The sequence below is a fragment of the Eretmochelys imbricata genome, chromosome 18, assembly GCF_965152235.1.
Source record: "Eretmochelys imbricata isolate rEreImb1 chromosome 18, rEreImb1.hap1, whole genome shotgun sequence".
NCBI lineage: Eukaryota > Metazoa > Chordata > Testudines > Cheloniidae > Eretmochelys > Eretmochelys imbricata.
In genome coordinates this window covers 18,685,629-18,701,025 of record NC_135589.1, presented here as the reverse complement: position 1 = coordinate 18,701,025, position 15,397 = coordinate 18,685,629, and the positions used below count along the sequence as shown (strand labels likewise).

The following is a 15,397-nucleotide window of genomic DNA, read 5'->3' as shown; positions in this document are numbered from 1 at the left end:
CTCCTCGCTGCTGGAGTCTTTCCCTGCTATGGGGAAAGGCTCCAACAGTGTGGAAAGACTGTGGCAGGGGAGGCATTAGGAAATGTCTCCAGCAGCAGGCAGCCACTGGAGCCTTTCCCCACTGTCAGAGCCTTTCACTGACATATGTAGCTACACACCACAGCTTGCTTTTCACTGTGGCATGAAGCTATATATACCCTACGTGCCTCTGCCAGGGGTGTGCAGCATAGCCCGAGTGTATTATAGTGTAATGTAGTGATTAGCCGTGGATGGTGCCTCCACCAACAGATGGTACTGTATCTTAGTGCCAAATTGTTGTCTTGTTTTGATATTACATTGTTGTATCTGATCAGGGGATTGGTAAGAAGTTTGAGTCCTGCCTGTGTGTGCAGAAGCTGTTACCTCCAGTATCCTAAAAAACCCTTGAATTTTGATAAGCAACTATTACAGTAGGTTTCACTGTAACCTGAATTGCAACTAGCAAATTATCCATTCACCAAATAGATGTGGAACCACAGAGGAAACACATAAATACAGAATCTTAAAGTGGAACTTTTACATTAGTTTATAATCTCATTTTAATCAATTTTAAAATCTGTTCAGAAGAAAAGCACAAACACAGTTTGGCAAATAACATGGCTATATCAGGTTTCAAGATTTATAATTGTAGTTTATGAGTTTTTCAAAGAATAAATATTGCTATTTTGTTTCCTTTGTGAAAAAGGACCTTGACTGTAAGGTGCACATTGTAGAAACATCATACTGTCCACACCACCATCAGCCTCAAAATGTGTAACATGAGGCTGGCTGATTTTTTGTTTAACATTTTCCCTGCAGAGTCCAATAAATCATAGTGACCAAGATTTACTGGACTCTGTCTAGCAGAACACAGTTATTCAAGTCCCCACAGTAAGCAAACCAGGGATTATGTGTGATTTGGAAGGTAATTTATCAGCAAAGCTGGTAATTTTAACATTGTAACATTGATGTTCACTCATCTTTCTGTCTCTTTCCAAGTGCTGTCTTTCATCAATGAATCATCCACGTAGAGAAACGGTTCAGGCATTGCACTATGGCAAATGCGTGTTTACTGAAGACAAACAGCCCTGAAGCCTGGTCAGAGAAAGACACTATATTCTGCAAGGACTGGATCCCTTTAGGCCACATAGGAATTCATCTTTAAAGTAAAACCACAAAACCGGCCTCTGAAGCATTATGACAGGTTTCAGAGTAACAGCCGTGTTAGTCTGTATTCGCAAAAAGAAAAGGAGTACTTGTGGCACCTTAGAGACTAACCAATTTATTTGAGCATGAGCTTTCGTGAGCTACAGCTCACTTCATCAGATGCATACCGTGGAAACTGCAGCAGACTTTATATATACACAGAGAATTTCTCTGTGTATATATAAAGTCTGCTGCAGTTTCCACGGTATGCATCTGATGAAGTGAGCTGTAGCTCACGAAAGCTCATGCTCAAATAAATTGGTTAGTCTCTAAGGTGCCACAAGTACTCCTTTTCTTTCTCTGAAGCATTGTACACCAGCACTTCAGAGATCAGGATCTTTGTAAATTTCTTCTAGCTGCTTGCACATTTAATGCAGTAATGTTGAGTGGACCAGTAGTAGACGGGGTGGAGGAACAATCCATGTGAACTGAGTCCTGAAATGAGCTTTCCTGATGGATCATTTGCCTGCCAGCAGAAGTAACCAGCTTCAGGCAACTAGCCTCAGGGTTTTTTTATAGGTTTTTTCTTCTTTAAGTTTGTCATTAAATCAAGTCTTTGTGAATGCGAGGAGCTAATAGCCAGCGCTGCTCTGACAGCTATGCTGAAGATGTGCAGCATTGCCCAGGCTGAGTGCAGGGCTGCCAAGCCACAAGTCTGAATGAGTTAGACTTAAAAAACACATAATAAAGGAAGGTTTTAAGGGACTTATTAAAATTCATAAAAAATTCTTCATCACAAAACAGAGAGAGATGTAAAGTTCACACGCAATGAGTGAGACTTGGGCTCAGGAAACAATTTGTCCACACAACAGCTGAAAGAAATTATTTATGAAGGATACAAGGGCATGCTTGTGCAACTGCATGGATCTACATTTGGTTATGCCAATATCACCGCATTGAGCAATGCACAGTATACATACGTGCTCTGCTCTACAATCTTCCCGCATGCAGCGTGATGCTGAAAAACTGCACCACTGTTAAGCCAACTGCTGATACCTGGATAAGAGAATTTCTAATTGTAGTTTGAAGTCCTGGCCAGTTCCCACTGTAAGAGGCTTGCCTCTGTGACTTCTGTAGCACTGTGAATTCTGTGGCCATGAATAAAAATAGTCAGCAAACACTGAGTTTCATTTCAATATTTGTTCAGAAAAAAAGGGACACATTTTTTCAACAAAAAAGTTCCTGTTTACCGGCCAACCCTAGCCATGCAAAAATTCTACCCCATCTAGGGGGCACTGCTCCTACCCACACTTCCAGTGTGGCCAACTCTTGCAATTTTATTACAAGTCTTGAGATATTTAGTGGTTTGGTTTTTTTTAAAGCCCTAGCTCCTAAAATCAGGAGAGTGTGTGAGATTTTTAAAGGAAGTAGGTATCTATGCCTCATGGGTTAGGCTCCTATTTTGGCATGAAAGTCAGTGTTCACAGTAATCATAAATTTGAATGAAGTCCATGAAGAGCTCACCTCACACTTGCCCTGTGTCAGTAGCTCCTATCCCTCAGGGCTAGGCCTGGCTCCCCACAGGTGTCATAACCTGGAACATGTGATTGCACCACTACTCAGATTTGGCCCATCCCCCTGTAGATTGAGACACAGTAGCAGACGCCAAACCTGAGTGGGGTTGCAACCATGTGCCCCAGGTTACAACCCCCAGGAGCTGCCACTGCAGGGTGGGCTCAGTTTCTAATACCCCCAACCTTCTGTGATTCATCATGTCCCCCCACATCTCTGTCATGAAATTTACTAAAAACTTCCATGTCAAATTCATAGCCTTATTCATGGTTGCTGAGAAAAGCTTGAAACCCTGAAGAAACCACCTTCTACAAAAAAAAAAAAAAAAAAAAAAAAAGGAGGACTTGTGGCACCTTAGAGACTAACAAATTTATTAGAGCATAAGCTTTCGTGAGCTACAGCTCACTTCATCAGATGCAATCTATCACCTTCTACAAGAGGCTCGGAAACTGGAAGGCAACGGAAAAGAACCCAAAGTGTATTCTTGAAGCAAATCTCATGTTTTTTCAGGGGGAGGGAGGCTAACCCTTGGTTTTTGAACGCTTCAAGTTGGCATCATTGGGTTTCTGTCACAGCAAACTTGCCCCCTGCAGAAAAGGTCCAGACACCACAGGTTAATAATATCTAGCTCTCCTACAGCACTTTCCATCCGTTGCTCTCTAAGTGTTTTACAAAGGAGAGTACCATTATCCCCATTTTACAGAAGGGGGAACTGAGGCATGGGGAAGGGAAGGGAGTTGCCCAAGGTCACCCAGCAGGCCAGTGGCAGGGCTGGGAATAGAAGCCAGGTCTCTCAAGGCCCAGTCCAGGGCTCCATCCCTTAGGCCGTGCTGCCTCCTTACCATGGGCCCATCCTGAACGGCGTGCGGGCGCCGTGGCGTCTCTGCGACGCAGCCCAGGGGATAGGCAGGGTGGGCAATGCCGGGGGACGTCGCCATGGCAACACCGCCAGGGCACTGCCACGCAGCTCTGGCGGGAACGTGCGCGCGTCCCCGCACGCCGCGAGGGATTGTGGGTCCTGAGCGCGGTGGGACTGGGGCCGCCGGCCTGCTCCGCCCCTTTAAGGAGCTCTCGCCCCGCCCCTCTTGGAGGCACTGAGATGACGCACAACGCCTGCGCCTCGCGAAGCCAGCACAGTACGTCCACCTAGGCGTATGTCGTCTGTGCCAGCGGCCTACGTTATCTGCGTGACGCTGCGTACAGCGGACGGTGGCCGAGAGAGGGAACGTTTCCTCCGGGCCCCACCCCCGCTGCTCGGGATGCCGCTGGCTCCCGCTGGGCCCGCGCACCTGGTGCGCTGCGGGCAGAAGGATGAGTTGTACCGGAGCGGCTTGCGGAGCGGGGCCGGGGCGGCGCTGCACGGGATGGCGGGTGAGGGGCTCGCGTGGGCCGCGGGGGGAGGGGAGAACATACCGTAAGAATGGCCAGACTGGGGCCAGGCCAAAGGTCCTCCCAGCCCAGTGTCCTGTCTCCTGACCGTGGCCAAGGCCAGGCGCCCCAGAGGCAGTGACCCGTCTCCTGCCATCCATCTCCACCCTCTGGCTAACAGAGGCTGGGGACACCCTTCCTTCCCCATCCTGGCTAATAGCCATTAATGGACTCAAGCTCCATGAATTTATCCACTTCTCTTTTAAACCCTGTTATACTCCTGGCCTTCACAACCTCCTCCGGCAAGGAGTTCCACAGGTTGACTGTGCGCTGAGTGAAGAAGAACTTCCTTTTATTTGTTTTAAACCTGCTGCCCATTAATTTCATGGGGTGGCCCCTCCTTCTTATATTATGGGAACAAGTAAATAACTTTTCCTTGTTCACTTTCTCCACACCACTCATGATTTTATAGACCTCTATCATATCCCTCCCCACGTAGTCTTCTCTTTTCCAAGCTGAAAAGTCCTAGCCTCTTTAATCTCTCCTCATATGGGACCCGTTCCAAACCCCTAATCATTTTAGTTGAGCTTTTCTGAACCTTTACTAATGCCAGTATATCTTTTTTGAGATCGGGGGACCACATCTGTACGCAGTATTCACGATGTGGGCTTATCATGGATTTATATAAGGGCACTAAGATATTCTCCGTCTTATTCTCAGTCCCTTTTTTAATGATTCCTAACATCCTATTAGCTTTTTTGACTGCCGCTGCACACTGCGTGGACGTCTTCAGAGAACTATCCACGATGACTCCAAGATCTTTCTCCTGATTAGTTGTAGCTAAATTTAGCCCCCACCTTATTGTATGTATAGTTGGGGTTATTTTTTCCAATGTGCATTACTTTACATTTATCCACATTAAATTTCATTTGCCATTTTGTTGCCCAATCACTTAGTTTTGTGAGATCTTTTTGAAGTTCTTCACAGTCTGCTTTGGTCGTAACTATCTTGAGCAGTTTAGTATCATCTGCAAACTTTGCCACCTCCCTGTTTACCCCTTTCTCCAGATCATTTATAAATAAGTTGAATAGGATTGGTCCTAGGACTGACCCTTGGGGAACACCACTAGAGAGGTAGCTTGCGTGGGCTGGGGGGGGAGGGGTTGCGGGGGTCTGGTCCCTGTACATAGTGCAGTTCCTGAGCTGTACCTGTTGTTTTCTCCCTCTACCCCGGGTAGGTTTATTGTCACCTTTCAAAGTTTGAGGCCTAGCCAGCCCTGGCTAGTCCATGGCCCCCCTTAGCCCTAACAGTCACTGTAGGAGGCTGATGAGAGCTTTACTCATGGGTTTATTAAAAGTATTCCTGGCAAGTGGAATTTTGCTCATTTAAAAGGCAAAGATCATATGCTTGTGTTACTGGCCGGCTATTCAGGTTATTCAACCTAAAAACAAAACAAACTCCTCCCTCATCTTCTACCTCCCTTCCTCAGCTTTTGCCATGTCTCCTCGTTTGAATAATGAAAACGGAATAGTGTTTCTGGTGCACAGTGCCACAAAGTTTGGGCCATAATCACCGCTGGGGAGTGTTTTAAATCCAAACTGTTTTTGGAATAAATTTTATGTTGTTAATCTTACCTCGTAGGTGCTAAGAAATGGTTGGAATGGAGGAAAGAGATTGAACTTCTTTCTGATGTAGCATACTTCAGCCTCACCACATTTTCAGGTAGTGTTGATAAAGTTTAGCCATTTGACATGGTTTGTGGGGGAAGGTTGAGGGTATTGTTCTGGTGTGGAGAAAACAAACTCTGTTTCTTTGATTTATTTGTTGGCTGAGTTAATTACCTGCTTACAAATGTTTAATGCTTCTGGGTTGCTGTCAGTATTGTAAATGTAATTGGGGGAGGGCAGGTCCTAGAAGTTTGGGGTTTTTTTTTATAGATGCTTCTTTTTGTTAAATGTAAATACGATATTGAATATTTGGTTTGTTTAAGACATAGCATTTATTTAAAATCCATGTGAAAGAACCCATCATTTATCATCTTGCTCCCACCAGAACTATTGGAAGAGTGCTTTCTGAAAACAGGGCCTATACCATGAAGAATTATGCATCATGGTAGTAAGCTTGGTGTTTGAGTAATTGCAGGATTGGGCCCATAAAAGATTTACAGTTTAAACATAATGATCACATCATTTGGCACTGAAATTTAAGCCACCTTTGGCGCTCCTAAACATAGCATCTGTTTTAACAGGGCATGTCAATAATGGAAATAAGAATGCCAGCTTACCCATCTTCTACTTTTGTCCGTGTTATCTTTCAGGTTATCAAACTCTTGGTGAAGAATATGTTAATATTGTCCAAGTTGATTCTTCCAAGAAGAGAATCCCTTCTCTGCTTCGACGGGCCATTTTGATTTCTCTTCATACTGTTGTGCCTTATTTGTTGGACAAAGGATTAATCCATCTGGAACATGAGTTGCAGATGGAAACTGGTGGATCTACAACCTTGCAGAGCAATGGTCTATGCGGCAGGACTTTGGTACGAAGCTGGGTGCAGAAACAAATTGGCAGGCTGACAGAACAGCAGAAGAAAACACTTTCACAAACTGTGTATGTCCTCAAGCAATGCATCCCCCTGCTCCGTAGGCTGCATCTGGCAGTATTTTATATAAATGGCATCTTCTATCACATCTCTAAAAGGATCACTGGAATATCTTATGTATGTTAAAGAATTCGTTGATTGAAGACACTTTTCTTAACGTAATGTAGTATTTTGGCTTCAGCAACAGTATTGCATGTAAAAGGCATGTCGAATTTGGCCTGTGATGACCAGTAAATTGGGCAGTGCCTAATAATTTTAGAGAGAGTTTTCAATAATTCATGAGAGGGGGTCATGTTTCCCCCCTTCCTTTTATTGGTCACTGCTAACAAATCTAGATTAATTAAAGACCAGTTCAGGTCCTAATGTAATTCTAGAAAACAAGTGAATCTAGCCAAAACTATATTTGGGGCACATGCATTCACTGCTAGTATGTGTGGAAGCATCGGTATTTAACTGGTGTGACTCTATTGTATGGGAAATCTGATGTGTGTAGTCTTATGTTTGCATTTTTAACTGCCTTTTTCAAGCTAGTGGCTTAATGTAATGTAAAACTGTGTTGCCTTTGGGAGGAGGTGGTCAAAACTGAGGTACTAGCAGACCGATGGTGAGGCTCATTACCATCTAAAAGGTCATGTTTTCATTAATTTAGTTTCTCTTTTCCTGTGTGAACTGTGCAGCTTCGTGCTCCAGGATTGCCTGGAGATGACCAGAGCGTTCGATCAAGTTACAAGCTTCTTGGGATAGTGTCACTGCTGCATCTTGTACTGACCGTTGGTGTTCAGATCTACAGCTTCCAACAAAGGCAGAGAGCAAGGCAGGAGTGGAAACTACACCGCAACCTCTCATATCCAAAGTATGATGTTCCTAACTTGCTGGAAAGGGGGCGGAAGCAGGAATAATTGTGTGGGAATTTTCTTATCTATAACTAATGGGAAATTCTGTGGTGGAGCTCCACTCACAGCTAAGCACCAAGGTAACATAAATACTATAGGGTAGTGGAAGGGACTTCTTCGGACGCTATGTAGATAACTGCTATACATCTTCTGTCACTAATGAGAATGTGTTCAATTATAGTAGCTAGATAGGAGCAGTGTATCTTTATTACTTAACTGCATGATGTTAGAAATATTTAACCATTTTATTACTGCTTTCACCTGTAGTTTTAACCTCTAATATTCACCAGACTCCCGTGTTGGATGTCAAGTTTTCCTTGTCATTTTATAAACTCTTTTGTGTGTATGTGATAGGACCTAGGAGCCCAGTCATCAACCAGGATACCATTGTGCTAGGTATTGTGCAAACATATATAACAAAGACTGCCCCAGCCCCAAAAAGCTTGTAATATTGTAACTTAATGTGAGTAAAAATATAGTTGGTCTCAGTCCTCCTCCTACTGGCAAAATGTATGAGGGTATGTCTATACCGTATTGCATTTTAAAACCCCTGGCAGAACGGCTCAGAGCCCATGGCTACAGACTTGCTCAAGCTATGGCGCTAAAAAAGCGGTGTAGATAGCTCTGCAGCCCCACCCCCTCAGCTTCAGTGCCCGAATTCTAGGCCCCCTTCCCCCCCCCCCCCCCCCGAATGTCTACACGGCTGTTCTTAGTGCTGGAGAATGAGGCAGTAGTCAGGCTCACTCACTACTACAGGTTTTCAAACAGTGTCGATGTAACTACATACATCTCCCCTCATCCCCACAATTGGCTTTAATTGTCCACTTCGTTGAAAATCTCAGCTGACACCAGGGATTAAATGGGTTATGATGACTGAACTACTCTCTTCTCCAACCAGAGGTGGGCTGTTCAGGGCAGGATTGAAACATACTTGCACTGCAGAAAGGTACAACACAGGCAGCAGTGTATCAACACTTCCACCTCACTGGCCTTTCCCTGTGACCCTTAGTGTCAAGCCCTGGACTCATGTAGGGCAATCCCTAGCATCCTGTGTCATGTTGTCCCTCTTTCTCCACTCTCACTCACCTGTGCAGTGTCTAGGCTATTTTGCGTGCTGTTGTTACATCAAAAAAATAAAAAAAAATTGTGACTAAAAGGTGTTTTCAAAATTGCACATCTGTCACTTTTCTCAAACTTCAATTTTAGCAGATAATTACCTTTTCATTGACTATTTTTAAATTATCAAATAATTTCACAGTCAGATAAGAAAAGTGTTTCCTTGACACGAGTGCTCCTATTCCTTGTCCCCTCCACTAGAAGAACACCATGAATTATGGTCCAGGTTGTCTTGGGCATCTCAGACTGTGTTCCTTGTACCTCATTCTATGTCCGTATCACTGACATTTCTGAAATGTTTTTAATGAGGGGAATGTGTATAACTCTTGAGCATAAATGGATTTGTTTCCATAGATTGTATCAGTAAGGGTGTTTTACGTATTCTGGCTGTTACATTTTAGTTTAACTGTCAATTTATTATTCAATCAGAAATCAGATGGAGGAAAAATCTGTTATACGCAGTTCCCGATGCACATTGTGCTTGGAAAAACGTAGGCATGCAACAGCCACTCCCTGTGGCCACCTGTTCTGTTGGGAATGCATCACAGAGTGGTGTAACACCAAAGTAAGTGGGAAAGAGTTGGCTTTGAAAATGTGGAAGAACTATTGCATGATTATTCTAGAAGAATTTTCAGGCTCTGTAGTAAACGAAGCTTCCAAGACTCAAAATCCCTATCCACATTTTGGAGGGGCCTGTGCTTGCCAAGCTGATCTGTTGACTTGAACTGTAAACAAATGTGTAAATGTTCTCTGCATTACAGTAATGAGGGAAACAGGACCTGAGTGTGGTGTTTACAGCACCGCTCTGGCTACCCAAACTCAGAAATGCTGTTGAACTTTATTGAAGCTGTGAACTTCGATAAATTGTGGGATTAGTCATTACTTACATCTTGAGATGAGGGTTCCAGTCCTTACTTAAGTGAACCAAGAACATAAACTGAGTATTATCCTGGAGACCAGGGAGCATTTGTCCATATTAAACCACCATATAAGTACAACTGGAAAAGCCCAGGAGTGGTGTAGGGCACAGCTGACAGCTCCATCCTGGACTCAGCCTGTTAACCCTTCTTTTTCATGGGCCACAACATTTTGTTCTACCTCTCATACTTTTAATGTCCTAAATAGTTGCATTTTGCTATGGATTAATTTTCTGTGCTGTGGCTTCTTTCATGGGATGGTGGTAAGCTTCTTCATGAAAAGCAAAGCTTCCAGTAAATGAATCATAGGGTGGTATTTACAAATTAAAAATGTCTTTTTAAAACATTTAGAAAATAAACTTCATTCTACACATGCTTCTAAATTGATGAACAAGTCAATACATCAGTTAAGTCCATAGTAGCTTAAACAATGTGTATTTTCATGCAGCCAGGGAAATGCATTTATCCACAGGGCAGCTTGTCTCAGAGATTTTAGGGCATGTCTGCCCTACAAGAGCTACAGTGGCATAGCTGTAGCACGTTAGCATAGATGCTTCCTACAACAACAGAAGGGATTTTTCTGTTGCTGCACCCTTGAGAGGCAGTAGCTAGGTTGACGGAAGAATGCTTCCATCAACTTAGCTGTCTACAGTGGCCCTTAAGTCAACCAGTGAAACTTCACGCTCCTGAGCACTACAGAGAGCTAGGTTGACTTAAGTTTTAGATGTAAATCGGGCCTTAGTGTTAGCTGACGTGTTACAAAGTTATCTGTCTCCATAGAGAAGGATCCAACCCTCCTGATCTTGTCAGTTAAACAGTATCTTTCCCAGGCTCCAAGAATAGTTTGTAAACTATTACATGGTAGCCATAATCTGTTCTTAACCCTTTTCCAAACAGGAAAAGCTGTTTGGTGACTTTGTGTGGGTAATAGGTTGTAAGTTATCCTTTGTTTTGTCCAACCATTGATTGACTTTGGCACATCACCCTAGCCATGTGGCTTAAAGGTTCCTTTGCTTTGTAAGCCTTTCAGGACAAGTATTTGTGCTGAAATGAGTTTACAATAGGCCAATGCATGATCTAACCGTGCTACTTGGGCATCAGAGTTTACTACATGCTGACACTGACTTCAGAGGATAGCCTATGACCATTCAGAAAAGTGAGATCCTGGAGTAGGGAATATTGTTTGTATATCATGTTGAGTGGGCCCTTTAGAAGAGCAACTACCCCAGATGTCAATTTTTCCTAACCAGTTAATTGTATTCCCCTTCTGACAACCCTGCCTTATCTCCCACCCCCTATGTGTGCACTCTACAAGTAAAGAGCTGCCAGAGCATAAAACCTGGTGGAAAATGCAGTACTGCAGCTAAGCTGATCACATAGAAAAGTATGCCTTTCAGGCCCAGGTATTTGACTAAACATTTCTTCCTTGGATAATCCAGGGTTAAGATAGATGATAATGTAAGAAGTGCCTCTAAATGCTAGCACTCCTGCCTCAAAAAGTCAAATTCAGCCTAGCTGTAAGCAGGTGCCATCCATAGATACCACAGGAGCTGTACCTGCATACAGTAGATGAAAGTTTAACCCTCAGTGATGTCCATGGTATGGTATGGTATCAAGAATCTGATTGTTCATGCATTCCTTTTCAAACCTTATTAGCCCTTCTATGGCTGTGCACAATATAAACATGAGCAACTCTTGCAAAACAGAAAAATAGTAACTCAGCTGTAGACCCCTCTTTTCCTGCAACTGAGTTAGCTTTTAGTGTACATCCAACACTTCACTATCTACGAGACTGAGCTCTCCTACTTGATGATAGAGGCTGGTGAAATTCCTAGATACTAAGTTCACAATCAATAGCCTACTCAATAGCGTACACCTAGAGTCCCAAATGGAGAGTGCAACCCAAAAACCAAAACTTGTTCAGAAGACTTCTAATTTTGTACCTTCAATCAGCTGTAAATACAAAGATCTAGATATCCACATACCTAATGGTGGATGGCACATTAGAGGCAGTTTTAAATCAACAGGCAAAGACATGCTTTGTACAATACTAGCATCTTTCCCTAGACAGCTTAGTGAGTAGTATTTCACATTGAAATCAGTCTGACAAATGCCTCATTAGGTGTGAAGTCCATGTTACAACTTATTTTGAATCAAGTAAATAGATTTAAAGTATTTCTGATCAAATGTGTATTACCAAATTTTTGGAAGTTAAGTGATTCCAGACTACTATAGACTTAGTCAACTTCTCATCCCCTCACCCTCTTGACTTCTTAACCAGGAAAGGTTAGAAGATAACTAAGCTTTTCTATCTTGAGAGCAAATAGTATGCGAGCTTCAGCACTTTCATGGATGCTTACAGTAATTCTGCCATAGGTTGTTAATGTCTCTTGGATCTGCAAATCTTTCCCTTGTGCTAGCACTAATTGTGGGTTTAGTGTCTGAGCTCAGTAGCCGAGCAAAAGTGATAGCTATCTCTGTTTTAAGAGTAGTAAACAGTCTGAGCAAAGGAAAGTTCATGCAAGATGGCTCTTACACACTGGCTGTTCGCTAAGGATCAGTCTCAAAAAATTTTTCAGCTTAGTTCATTAGCAAGTACTTTCTTCTTTTAAATGGATGGCCAAAAAAAGATGTATGGCACTTGTAAGACAAGATCTGAGTGAAATCCAAAGATGACAGATGGATCTCAAACAATAGCAATAAGCTGCCTGGAATGTTCAGATGGTTCAAGCAGTCTGGCTAATATATGGCACATAACTTTCTCTACTGGCCTACTGAGTGCATCACTGACAGAAAAACCAAAACTAGCTTATAACACACTGAACAAAGTCTGGGTATAGGTTATTTGAAAGCACTCTTTGAAGAAGATTTAAGTGAATAAGATAGTCTGAGTTCATGTACAGCTACAAATAAAATTATCTTGAACAATGTGCTGTGAGAAGGTATTTTAGTGTATAGGAAAACTGGATTAGTTTGTAGTTAACTGGACATTTCAATTCTGGAGTTAGTGGTCTTAGAGGGCAAGCCCCTGTGTTGCAATAGTAGCCTACTTGAGCTACTGCTTTTGATGGCCTTCCCAAAGGAGGACTGTTCTGCCCACTGAAGGAGGTTGATTCTAGCTTGTAGATGGCACAAAAATTCTTCATCTTAAAGGGCTAGGAATCTGGCCTAACATGGTAGGAGCAATCTGCCTCAGCAGATGGCAGTACTCATGTGCATGTAACCTCATCTGACATCATTTAGGGCTGTTATAGAATCTGCAGGGTTCTGTGTTAGTGCTTTCTGTCATTTTATATTGGAACACACCATTTTCATTCATCTTCACATGCTTGTAGGGTAGCTTCTGTGAGTTTTTGCCTCTGTAGTTGGCAACCATTTAAGTACAACTCTGCAGCAATTTGGTTTTTAAAAGCCCAACCCTGTAAAGTAACCATGTTTACATAGCAGCCAGAGCTTAAATACAGTAGTGGGTAATTCAGGAATGCAAAAACCCTCAATGTTGTTATAAGAACTTTCTTTAACTTTTGCATTTTCTAACTCATTTCTAGCACACATGTATACACTCCTAGTTGAGCTATTTTAATGCATTCTTACAGGATATGCATCGTGGCTGAGTTAATGCAACTATTAGGATGTGTTACTGAGAGAATCCTAACTTAATATTATTTTGCTTTAATATTTTAGTAATTGCTTCCATTTGTCATCACCAGCAACTACAGATTTACTTTGTGATCTGAAAGCTGCCTTTCATAGTAACTGAAATAATGGAGCAAATTTTTCACTTCAGAATGAGTACATTGCTTTCTAGTTAACTGGGACTCTTTAATGAAGATTTGCCCATGCAATATTTGTTATATGAACAGCCGAATTAAGATCTCATTGCTCATGAAGCACCAGCAAACTGTTTAATATAACAAGTATTTTTCTCTCTCATGCTTGTGGAGCTAAAGAATGCAGATATAAGTGATCTTATCTAGAGGCTAGAGACCTAAAAGCTAGTTGAACAGCCAAAAAAGACAAAGTATGGTTTAACTTGTTGGAAAATACTGTTATTTGGGTAATATATTGGGTCTTTCATTAGACATAAAAATACTAGGGAAATTATTTCATATTATAGAAAGAGAAAGGATCACTTCAGTCCTCTGCTATAGCTACAAGTCAGCTGGAGCACTTGTGTAAACCACTAGCCTCTCACCTAATCTAGGTGGTCTTCCCTTCCACATTGTACCAGAGAACCTTCATTTATCTCCCCTCTGAGAATTGCTTACATCTATCTTTACCAGTAGCTTGACTTTTTGGTTTAAGTTCTCAGAAGGCGGCATTTAACACTTGTCACTTTTTTCAGCATTTTCATTTAATGTGACAGTTACTGCCTGAACCAAGTAAGTTCTCTCATGTGTTCTTCCCTGAGGCAGTATCTGAAGAGGGTTTATTGTCTACACAGCTAGTAAAGGTTCACCTTGAGGGGCCACTGTAATGTACAGCTTGTTCATTAACCATGTGTTATAAAGCTTAGTAAGGTCATTACCTGTATTAGTAAAACATGGTCATTTAAATTACGTGCAGTTAATTTGAATAGAGGATAGTGCTTTATACAGTTAATCTTGCCCTAAAAACTAGACCGAAGGAAAGATTAGTGTTTAGGTGGGGCTACTCATTTCTTTGTTTAGATTCCTCCAATGTGCTCATGTTTGTTTATTTTTTTAAAGTGGCTCATTAGCACTTGGTAACTTTAATCTTTCCTTTTTGTAGGCAGAGTGTCCATTATGCAGAGAGAAATTTCATCCTCAGAAACTGATCTATCTGCGACATTATCGATAACTGTATCAAACCACCACTGTTGCCCCTGACAAGATCCTAAGTTTATCTATCCTTATTAGCCAACAAAGCCATAATACAGTTTGGCTTAATCAATGAGCAAGATTTTATTTTGAGCCTAAATCTTCTTGTAAAACTTAACTTTTTACTGCTTGTAAAAAGGTGATGCTTCTCACTCCTATTACAAAATAAACTTGAAGTACTTCAGTCCACTACCTTCTCTTTTACTCAGACCTTGACCTGCCATATTAAACACTGTTTCTAAAAATTGCTTAGAGCAAGTGCTCTAACCTTATTTATGCTGTTTGTCTGCATTTCACTTTAATCAATGAGGAGGCTAGAGAATGAGGATATTAAGTAGACTATTGCCCTTGCAGTTAGTTGCAAACACTGTCGGAGGACTTAAATCCAAACAACCTTTCATGGCATGCTTTTAGTATTATGAAACTTTTAGGATTAAGACTTACATATAAATGTTGGATCCTTGCTCCCTTCCTGTTCTCCTAAAACTACAACAGTCCCTGCTGAAGCTTCAGGTGGAAACAGTATGTGTGTAATGCTTAAAGTAGAAGAAATTAAAGTTATGACTAACTCCAGTGGAAATTCTCATAAGAAATATGAATCCTAACAGCACCATTCTATTTTTACAGCATAATTAGGGTTAACAGTAAGATACACTTCTCTGCTTCAGTTTAAACTCTAATTCCAATAGAACGTGAGCACACCTTGCACCTGTAACTGATGTAAATGGAACAGTACAGTGAAAAGTGCTGAAAATTAGGTTCATTTATGTACCACTTAATTTGTTGTTTCTCACTGCTACCGGAAAATACTGTCAGGTCCCTACTGTCACATTTAAAGTAGTCTAGCAATTTAAATTAGATTGTTTAAACAGTTTGTTACACAGTAGCATACAGAATGCTTTTGTATACACTAAGTTTTAAAATAGCT

At 41.9% G+C, this 15,397-nt stretch overlaps 1 protein-coding gene and 1 long non-coding RNA gene across 3 annotated transcripts; one reads left to right on the top strand and one right to left on the bottom strand.

The window, feature by feature from the left end:
* Positions 1–3,086: 3,086 nt before the first annotated feature.
* Positions 3,087–3,751, bottom strand: LOC144276946 (uncharacterized). The gene is made up of 2 exons (XR_013348366.1): positions 3,579–3,751; positions 3,087–3,323 (listed from the first exon to the last, which is right to left on the bottom strand). It is a non-coding gene; the product is annotated as an uncharacterized LOC144276946 (long non-coding RNA).
* A 130-nt stretch (positions 3,752–3,881) lies between these two features.
* On the top strand, positions 3,882–14,658 carry PEX10 (peroxisomal biogenesis factor 10). Of its 2 annotated transcripts, none has more exons than XM_077837512.1 (6): positions 3,882–4,107; positions 5,746–5,826; positions 6,422–6,639; positions 7,380–7,555; positions 9,141–9,276; positions 14,381–14,658. In XM_077837512.1, the coding sequence occupies exons 1-6, from the start codon at positions 3,891–3,893 to the stop codon at positions 14,447–14,449; spliced, it is 897 nt and encodes a 298-aa protein (XP_077693638.1). In that variant the 5' UTR covers positions 3,882–3,890; the 3' UTR covers positions 14,450–14,658. The 2 variants fall into 2 exon arrangements, with proteins under 2 accessions (XP_077693638.1, XP_077693637.1); XM_077837511.1 differs by having other exon boundaries at positions 6,422–6,819.
* Positions 14,659–15,397: the final 739 nt, after the last annotated feature.